The sequence below is a fragment of the Loa loa genome (genome assembly GCF_000183805.2).
Source record: "Loa loa unplaced genomic scaffold supercont3.211, whole genome shotgun sequence".
Classification (NCBI taxonomy): domain Eukaryota; kingdom Metazoa; phylum Nematoda; class Chromadorea; order Rhabditida; family Onchocercidae; genus Loa; species Loa loa.
In genome coordinates, this window is record NW_018108391.1 from 98,349 (window position 1) to 108,985 (window position 10,637).

At 32.7% G+C, this 10,637-nt stretch overlaps 1 protein-coding gene across 1 annotated transcript; it reads left to right on the forward strand.

Moving 5' to 3' along the window:
- Window positions 1-178: 178 nt before the first annotated feature.
- LOAG_18165 (hypothetical protein) lies at window positions 179-9,075 on the forward strand (the record flags this gene model as incomplete). Its single annotated transcript, XM_020450831.1, has 21 exons — window positions 179-237; window positions 343-703; window positions 1,021-1,154; window positions 1,348-1,483; window positions 2,223-2,372; window positions 2,960-3,030; window positions 3,243-3,393; window positions 3,724-4,059; window positions 4,271-4,366; window positions 4,504-4,657; window positions 4,794-4,930; window positions 5,259-5,360; window positions 5,652-5,831; window positions 6,040-6,110; window positions 6,334-6,460; window positions 6,630-6,765; window positions 7,418-7,582; window positions 8,106-8,208; window positions 8,341-8,470; window positions 8,679-8,812; window positions 8,899-9,075. 21 exons carry the CDS (start codon window positions 179-181, stop codon window positions 9,038-9,040), a joined length of 3,075 nt encoding a protein of 1,024 aa, XP_020305446.1. The 3' UTR covers window positions 9,041-9,075.
- Between the last annotated feature and the right edge of the window lie 1,562 nt (window positions 9,076-10,637).

Below are 10,637 nucleotides of genomic sequence, written 5' to 3' on the forward strand. Positions count from 1 at the left end.
TAAATTTTTTCTTTTTCTTGAAAATAATGGAAGAGAAGAATGAAATCTATGAGAGAAAATTTGAAAGAAAAAAAGGACATAGTTTTGTCAAATATTCATCAGTATTTTCAAACAGTTCTTTAATAAAAATGAAATTGCTAACTTGATTTAGCAGATCGTCATTGAAGATCATCACTGAATGAATCTTTTTAAAAATATTGAGAAGCTTAGAAGAACCAGTTTGTTGTTGAAGTTAAGGTAATGTATGAACAAACTACTTGTCATTACTTATTACTTTGTTTATATTGTTTTTGAAGCTATTGAAAGTGGTCTGATCCACTAATTTCTTTTTCTTAGTTACAGGGAAACAGAAGTAACTCGTTCTTTTCAAAAAGCAACAACTATAAATAGTGCCCAATTGGTCACAACTCGACCAAGGAGTAGCACAAGTGTTCTACAGAAGATGGCTATAGCTCTTGATAATCCTCGAAGATCTTACCACCAAATCTCTTCTCCACTCGGTACCAATATTAATATTACTAGTACTACTGCTACTACTACTGCCACAACAACAAATATTACTACTACTAATACTACTGCTACTACTACTGCTACTACTACTACTACTACTACCACTACTACCAATACTACTATTACTACTACTGCTATTAGCGCTGATCAACATTGTCGAAATGGAGCTAGCATCGGTGCTGATGATGATCCTGTAAGTGGTCCAGGCTTTCAGTTCTTTTCGGGGGTTAAAGATTAAGTTGTCAAGGTAGATGATCGGCGAAGTCTTAAAGTTGTACAATATCGGATATTATGTTTTTAGAGGCTTCATTAGGACATCTTTGTAGGTCTTCAAGTTGATCAGTTTATATACCGGGAAACGATAGAGTAGCGGATTGTTTTTAAATTACATATTGACAGGATATTGAATCGACTGTCGGTGAATCACTCAGCATGATTAGAAGAAGCTCACTTATTAAGGACAATTGTTGTTTTAAAAAAAAGTACTTCTATTTTGTCGGTATTTAACAGGAAACAGTACAACGGTTAAGTTTCGTGAGCTCATCAACCGGTTACAGTTCAGCTCGAAGCAGCTTGAGAAGTTCCGAAATAAGCGATGATACCGTCCATCCACTTAATGTCTCTGCCGGCAAAAAATTGCTAACGTCTGTTCCTTTCTTTTTTTAACAGTTTTTAAATTTATAATTTTGATAGCAACATTTTTTCGATCTTTCATCTTTGCAAATTTGTAATTGTATCTTTGGTGAATTTCCGGAAAATCGAAATAAGCTTAGATTTAAGTTTACAATAGTTTGAATATTTAATTGAATTTGGTTTAACTTTAATTGATCATTTTAGACAAGAGTCATCATTATCAGAAGTACGTCGTCTAAAACTATTCAACAGTGGTACAGTAACACAACTGGATCGGATTGCCATGGAGTTACTGGAAACGGAACGTTCTTATGTTAATGATCTTAATGATATCATACAGGTAGTTACACTTCTCTAACTTTTCCCTTTTAATTTAATTTATTTATGATGCAGATGGATTGCTTATCAATGATAATTTCAACTTCTCCTGTTTACAAAACTGCTTATCATATTAGTCATGCAGTAATATCTGTGCTGTCGTATCGAGTAATTTTGTTTCCAACAAATCATTCCTCGGTTAGCTTCCATTTCCTTAAGTTTTTCTCTTCCTTATTCATCTCCCTGTCCCCCTAGAATATATCGCTAATTAATTGGCTAATTACATCAAGCATCCTTCAGTGCACAAAAAACTGCGATGATTTTTAGCAATTGCTTGTTGAATTCAGTCACTAAAAATATTAAATTCTTGAAATAAAAGTAAATTAGGAAACTTTCGGAAGAGAGAGAGAGAGGAAGAGAGAAATGATGCAAAAATTTTGCGATGATATGACAAGTAAAAGTTGGGGTCATTGTTGAGAATCTACACGAGTTTCTTTTCTGCTAATTTAGTTCCTCTTGCTCTTCCTTTGACCTTTAACCCTTAATGCAAGTACACAGAATGTTAAAGTATGAAACGAGCCTTAGCATCATTATTAAAAATATAAACATATTATTTTTTATCCGACAAATGTTGATAATAGAGGGAAGATGACATAAGGATGTGGGAAAAATCGATTTCGCAAATATTCGAAATGAATTTTTGCGTTTTTTGAATAAATTGATAAAATGTATGAGAGAGTTTCAATTAATCATACATGCAGGGATATTTGAATTTTCTGGTGGATCATCGGGAGGAGTTCGAGATGACCGTGGATGACATTTCCAACACATTTGGTTGTATTGAACGTATCTTTTTGTTCAATAAAAAGTTGTACCACGATTTGGATGCTGCGCAACTGAGTGTCGTCTCAGTAAGCTTTTCAATTATTACCGTAGAATGGACATTGTCCACTTCTGCATTAATATTCTAATCACTTTAGCATTATTTCACTTCATTAGTACTTTATTTCAAAGTCTCTTATCATATAATTAGTTTTAAGTATGCTATATTTACATTGTGGTTAATTGGTAGTGAGTTAGTGCTGTGGTGCCGTAGCTCTTTGGTTCGACTTCATGCAATGGCATGAGTTCGGTTTGGCTGTGCTTATGATGACGATGCGACTAGGGCGGTCTTACGTATCTCGTGATGATGCGCAAATTGTGTACAATTGTATGCAACTGAAGCACAGATTATTGCTAGGCAAAGTGGAAATGTCCTATCAAATCATTCTCTTGTAATGACAGTTATGGTCCTAGAACTGATATGTCTGCTCTTGGATAAGCGAAGTTAATCAGTGGTGGTTATATTAGTGTGATTGATGACAGTTTTATTTTATCAAAAGTGCAACAATACAAAATTTTTAATAATTGTAATGAGTTTCGAATTAGTCTAACATTCATTCATTAAATTCTAATTTTGAATGAATAGGATGAAAGAGTACGGTAATGAATATTACAGATGGCAAAATGCTTATCAGATAATATGGATGGATTCAATGATTATGTCATATATTGTACCAAATATCAAATGTTGGCATTTTTCACTCAAATATTACAAAAATATTTCTATGTTGCGTTCAATATTTTAGACTAATTAAATTATTCGAGAAAATTTACAAATATTTACATAAATCTGTTTGAAAAATTTTTCATTTTCCCAACGATTTCAATTTGTTATAATTTGGAGGAATTTTAATTTATATAAACATAATTCGTTAAGATATATGTAAAAATTTCTTCAGAATGGTTGAAACGTTGTCTATTTTACTGAAAAATAAAAGAGTGGCGGAAACTTTGAAACTTCGACAAGCAGTCCTTGGACATTCTCTTCCTCTTAGTGCGTATCTGTTGAAGCCAGTACAACGAGTCCTCAAATATCATCTTTTCCTTGAAGTAACTTTTTAACTAATATCGATTTTTCTTCCTATTATATTTATTACTTAGTAAGAGATACTATAATTACTGCTTATTGGAAGTATAGAGGATTTGACCCAGAATACTGAATACCTAGTAGATTCATCTATTCAGTTAGAAAAAACAGTAATCTATTATCACGCAAAATAATGCTTCCAGAAGTCTTATAGGATAGATAGGGAGGAGAGTCTTCGTTGATTTGTATTCCTCCTCTAACTCGTGCATCAATTAAATTGACCATTTAAAAAACACTCGGCAACTACTTGTCCTCCGTTCGATTAGGTTTTTGATTGAAATTTTATTTTGCAGAATATCCTAAAAGCTTCAGCGGATTCAAAAACTCTGTCAGATGGTGATCGAGCTGTCATTTTACAAGCCCTTCATTGCATGACTTCACAAGCAGAGAAAATAAATGAAGAAAAGAAGCGTGTTGAGCATCTGGAACGTGTACGTGAGCTTCAGAATGCCCTGCACAAGTGGTGTATCGATGAGAAGGAGGACCTGTCAAAGTATGGCGATCTACTTTTGGAAGCAACTTTTAAGCTAGCTGGTGCCAAAACTAATCGACAATTATTTTTGTTTGAGGAAATGTTGTTAATTGTGAAGGAACGAAATGGTGCCTTAATTTGTAAGGATTATATTATGGTAAGTGATTACTTCATTGATAAGTGATAATGGTTAAATATACTTAGATACATATCAGAAACACGTTTTTTAAGCATTTTATTGACCGATACAGAATTACAGGACTGTTTTTATGTGATAAAAAAAAGGAAACGGAAAATAGTGATAAGATATTGCTATGAATCCTTCCTCAGAATATCAAGTATATCAGATTCAAGTGAAGTTTTTTAAGTGTTCAAGCTTGATGCTAAACGAATCAATATCTACTGATCCATTGGCATTTCAAGTGCTCTCCTACGATAATCCAAAGATCCATTACATCTTTCTCGTAAGTATTTTCTCACTTGTTTAAAAAATATTTAATGAACTTTGTTCTGAGATATCGTTTGGAATGTTTGAATTAATTTTCCTGCAAATTTGGCAATCAAACTTAAAATCTTCCACCATGATATTATTGCAATTTAGGCTTCCAGTATGGATCAAAAACGACATTGGATGAAGGAATTGAAACGAATGATGCTGGATCATTATGCAGTTCAAATACCGGAAAAGACGAAAATTTTGATGCTTAGTTTAAGTGATAATTGTTCGAAATCAGTTGGCTTGTCCAGTCAGCAAGGTTATGGAGTAATAATCGTTGTTCATATCTCAGACCTAAATGAAATATAGCTATTCAAAAGTTTTTAATTAATTAATAGAAAAGATCAATCATTCATCCCCACATTGACAGCTAAACGTTGACATGGAAATTTCAGGTTTTGCATTAAATGTGAAAAATAACAAGAAAGTACCGAAATATCTTGAAAAGCGACGAAAAAGTATTGATGTCAACCAAACATTCCGTCGGTCAAATGTTCGAAAACGTTCTGGCAGTAGAAATATTTTGAAAGCGGTAAGTTCTTTTATTTTTTACAAATCATCATTCATCATTTTTTCTGAAGCATTCATCCGGTAACATATGAGGTGATCTTGTGATAGTTTAATGTTTGTCCAAACTATCATTAAATAGAATATATTGAATTTATCCTGACGAAGATGAAGTTTTTGTGTGATTCTTTGCCAGGATCCGGTGCTAGTTGAAGTATCAATGATTTGATGCAAGTTTTTTACCGAATCTTTTTTTTCGGTAATTTAAAACATTAAACTTTAATTTTATGAGAATATCAACGAAGTAGTCAACTGTTTTTAGGAATATCGTAAGTGAAAATATGCCTTTTCAGTCATCAACGGGAAATCTTACGAAAGAAGTAGGAATGTATCAGGAAGGTGATGTTGCTTCGAAAAATGCCAATCATTTCTGCAGTTTTAGTAATAATAGCAAGGTACACCCAAGCACATGAATTGATTCCAACTGATATTATTAGATTCTTTGACAAACAGAGATTCAGTCCTCACGGATAGGATGTAGTAACGATACGCGGGTTCACCGTGAAAAGTATCAGTTGTATATTTTGGGAATCAGCTTCTAAGGCACGCTTTAGAAGCTAATGTATCGATCTTCAGTTTCTGTTAATAAAACCTTTCGCGATACTTTTCTCCTGCATATCCTTCCAAATTTTATTTTGAAAAAAAAGTCAATGATATTTCATTTTTTAAAGCCTTAACTTTTTCAGCCAACTACATCCACATCGATGGAGAACACCTGTGAACTTGATTGTTCCGAACTGTCGGGACGTTCAGCAGCTTTTCAGAACTTATTTTCAAAAAAGAAAAGTGGTGAAATAAACCGGAGAAAATCAAGCTGTGAGCGCAAAAATAGTCTTGCATCTCATTTACCGCCACCCATTTTAAAAGTATTCATTTATTTTCCTTCCATTGTTGACATTCGTATTGACGTAAATGTCCTTCTACTCAAAATATCTTAGCATTTGGAATTCTTTGAAGAAATTTTTTGCTTAAATCTCGACATTTTATGTTTTCATCATTTCATCGAAAAAAAAAGAAAAAACGTGAAAAATCGAAAGAATATTATCTGGAATTTACTCAGTTCTGGAATTTCAGAATTACCGAACAAAAAAGTCTTCGGATAGTATGTCAAATACTGTTAACAAACAGGATCGAAATTATTCACAGTATGAAAACAACAATCCCTTCAACAATTCTCTTTTTTTTTGCTTTCGTTTAATTAATTAGTAGAGAAAAATTCAAGTGTATTTTGATCTCCTGTTTGCATCTAAATTTTAATTATTTTTACTAGTAATTAAGTGGTTCCAATTTTTTCATCTCAATTTTTGATCGTAAAATTTTCTAAAGTGATTATATTTTAAAATTTATTTGCAATAAACTCTTTTGCAGGTGTCAATGCCTGATGGCAGATCCCATTACATCCTTGTATCCAGCATCTCAGTCCATCTGTCCACATCCAAGCTCTAGTTGCTGTGCACAGAAGCATTTCGATGATACGATGGCCATTTTATATGGAGTTAGTCCTTTAAAAATTTTCACATGTCAGCTTGCCTGAATTCGAACTTTGACCCTCTACAAGTTATAATTGAAAAAGTTGGGAGAACATGAAGCTGATGTTAAAAAAATGTCCGACAATCAAGATTCTCAGTTAAATTTTGAAATCATATTAGGAAATTTTTTTTCAGGAATTACAATTACTGATGAAAAATGCAGAAAATCTTCATAGTTTTGATGAAAGCAACAGGATAGATGGTAGGATGAACACTGGACTGCAAAGTGAAGCAACCAGTAGACTTGATGTCCATACTAATGAATATAAAGGTAAGCTTTCAAGTAGAACTTTCTTATACAAATAATGAAGAGTTACTGGTGGTGATTCTGTGGTGAATCGCGGGAATTGGCCGATGAACTATTAACGATACTGTATACATTTTTGAATATCACTCTAATATACTAGGGAAAATATTGTATATTAACCATAGTTGGAAAATAACAATATGCCAGTTTAATTATCCAATTTGAGCCAGCAATAGCACTAAGGCGTTTTAGTCGTACACAGGACGGTCATCTGCAAAGAAGCAATTTTGCAGTGACTTGTTTCATTGTCAACACAAACTTTTATTTATTGAATAAAATGTTGATTCTAATTTGGGACGATAACTTTTCCTTGTTTTGATTCTTCTGCTAGCTATCTGAATTAAAATCATTCAATCCAAATTTTTGTTTTGTGAAAATTTTCCAAATAATAAAAAGAGAATTTCATTGAAAGAAAGAGAAGACTAAACGTGCGCAGTTAATCAATGAATGAAGATTTCATAGCATTTCCGGTTTTGATCTATCACAGGGATATGTGCATTTTAACTATCAAAACTATAAAGTTATTCAGTATCCTTTGAGAATGCTTGCATGGGAAATCGCTATGCAGAGATCTCAGTACGGAATGAATGCACTGAAATTCAAAAAAAAAATTTAGGCCTGGATGACTTATCGGAAGAATTGAAGACACGTTCTCGTTCGCTGAGTAAATTTGATGAGGGAACTTTTTTCGGTGAGAAATACAGGATGGATGAGGATCTGAAAAAAAACTGTCTACCGTTTGCTACTGATTTATCGGCAAATTTGATGAACGAAACTACAGGTTGGCCAATCATTTCTCTAATTTCTGTTTTTAGTGGTTACTCTCGGAGCATTTATATCACCTGAGAGGTGAAATTTTTGAATCATAGCGACAAATTCAACTGCGAAAACATTTACCAAAAATATCTTCGTTAAGTAAAAACGAACATCAGAGATTCGAAGGTGATCAGATAACCACTCCAATTCTGACTATCAGCAATACTAGCTAGCATTCTATTGACCATTAATATGTCTTGATGAGTAGCTCCCGGAAAATGAAAGATTCCGAAAAAAACATACGATACTTGATTTAACTCAACACGGGCTGACAGGTAGTTGCCGATACCGAAACTTTTCTCTTCATTGTGGAGGGATTTGATGATTTTAGATGATTACTGATGAATGCTTCAGAGATCGGTTCCTGTGTTTAATTCTTTCATCACTTGCGCAGGAAAATGAAAGAGGAAATTAAGTTTTAGGAGAGGTTGGAGAAATTTTCTCGGGTCCGTTATAAAACTTTCTTGGATGATTCAGTTTTGTTGCAGCAATGGAGTACAGTACTTCTTGCGATCCTCCACTAGAATCAGAAGATGGTGATGAACCGACAAGTGTTATCTCCTGGATCGAATCACCACATATTAGTGAGAAGTAAGTTTTGGTATTTTTCGAAAACTGATCATGGCCTTCTGATGTCCTTTGGTTTTTGTAACATCGCTAAATTTAATTACTATATTCGATTGGATCAGTTTTTTAAAGTTCAAAATTGAAATAATGTTTAAGATTGCGTGGATCGACTTCATACCATAACGTTTATCATCGTCGACGCTCATCACGGGTAGCGGAACAAGTATGGAGACTGCGACATAAACACGCGCAAAATCATAATGACAATGAAAACAACACTAATAAGGTTTCTGATTATTCTATTTGTAACTTTTGATCTGAAGATTCCAGATAGCGAAAATAGAATCTAAAGGTTAAAGTTCAGATATGAGCAATTCAGTAGTTATCCATAGGTTGAATGTATTTTTGTAAGTCTGGAAGAAAGATTTCTTGTTCCATTTTACGACGCAGGAATCAATTCTCAAAATAGAATAGAAGTGAAATAAAATTTGCAGAAATTGTTGATTTCCTCGACAGCAAGAACAGAAATTTTACCCAAAGATACAATAATGAGGATATCGAAGCCATCGCAATCAATGGTACCAAATCATACTGTCAATGGAATCGATCATCGATACTGTGTTGCTAGGTTTTTTACTCTTTTTTCACCTTTAGATGAAACTATCAGTGGATAATACAATGAAGTTATTACCGTAATTTTTGCGTACAATTCAGACAACGTACCCCGCTTACGGTAGAACAATGTGCAGAGCTTGATGGAGAATTGGATGCGAATTTGGATGGCGTAAAAAAAGTGATTAAGCAACTAGAAAAGCCTAGACCACTAATTACATCATCACATCAACATGCCATTTAAATTTCAGTGTTTTAAACGTTCATCGCTTACTGCAGTATAACAATTCTGTGACTTTAATTTATTCGTAGAAAGCTCATTGGGAAGAATCAATAGCGCTAAGCTGTTTTGAAGTAATACTTTATTTTGATAACTCAATTAAACAGCACAATCAAATAAGCAAATATTTTCTAAATTTTATTGAATTTCATACTGTAGATCCATTTTGATTTCATTTAGACAAATAATTTGTTATACTTGTTAAAGCGATATACATATCTTACCACTTAATTTACTACTTAATGATTGAATTTTTGCAATACACTTCTTTTTGAATGAAATTTTAAATGATCCATAAGTTATTTGTAATTTTCATTTTCGAGAAATTTGTTTAACCAACTTTCTCTGACAATGTATATTCTTCCTCTCATTTACATATTTTTATGGCTTTCTGATAGAGCAAATGGATTAGATTCATTTGATTAATTGATGAATAATCTTTTCCCGAATAACTGAATTCATTTATTGCTATTTGTTATCATAGACCTGTGTTTTTCCTACTGCTCCAGACTTTTTACAAAATTTTAGGAAGAAATCGAGATGAGATTTGTTGAAATTTACACATACAGTTTTGAATTTTAGGTGAGTAAATTGGAAGTTACTTTCTTATATTGTTTAGAATTGTTTTCAGAATTGGGAAGTTAAAGTTTTATTGCAATCAGTTTGTTGCTTCCAACTTACTCCTTTTAATCACTATATATCAACTATTTGACCTCTTTTGAAAAGAATTTTTTGTATGAAATGAATTTATGACCTGTCATAATTTGTCAATCAGAAAATCCTTACCACTTTAATGTTTCCGATATTTATGAAATCCTTTTGTTCTATTCCTTTCTTTTTTAAATTTTTGTGGAAAAGAAAATTTGGCTTCAAAAATGTTAGTAAATGATTTTCTGAAAATCGAACTGCAACTTGGTCAAAATATTCACAAAGTTGCACTTTATTGCATTAATATTTGCTGGATATTTATTATCTTGTTTTCGTAAAAACTATACATTTCCTTATAAACTTCCTATACATCTTATCAAGGAACTGAGAGAATGAATATGTCACATTGTGATCTCTACAAATGCTCATCCATCTGGTTTACTGAATTAATCTATTTGTTAGAAGAATAAGAGGGAGAAGTTTTTCAATATGAAAGTTGAAAGTACACTTCAGTTATGCTTTTTCCGTTTCACTCAGGCGGATATATTCAGGATGCTTCGTCACAGTCCTCTCTCAGTCTAAATTAATCAAACATTTTAGTTTTTCATGATGAAAGTGCCTTATTCGATGTTCTTATTTTGATAGTTTTCTGTTTCTTTCTTATTTTTGTGTTATTATACTCAGTAGAAAAAATGTTTCCGGAAAATCGACTGGAGTAAGCTTACTTAATACCATTCTCACGTCATATCACATCACACTTCACGTGTTACACGTATGCACGTCAAATATTTAAGAAATGATTCCTGCCATTATGCAAATGAACAATAAATGAAACATAATCAAATATTCCATCTAATATTGGGCAAGAAATAAGATATTTGGAATTTTAAAAATGAACTCTCATCTTGAATCA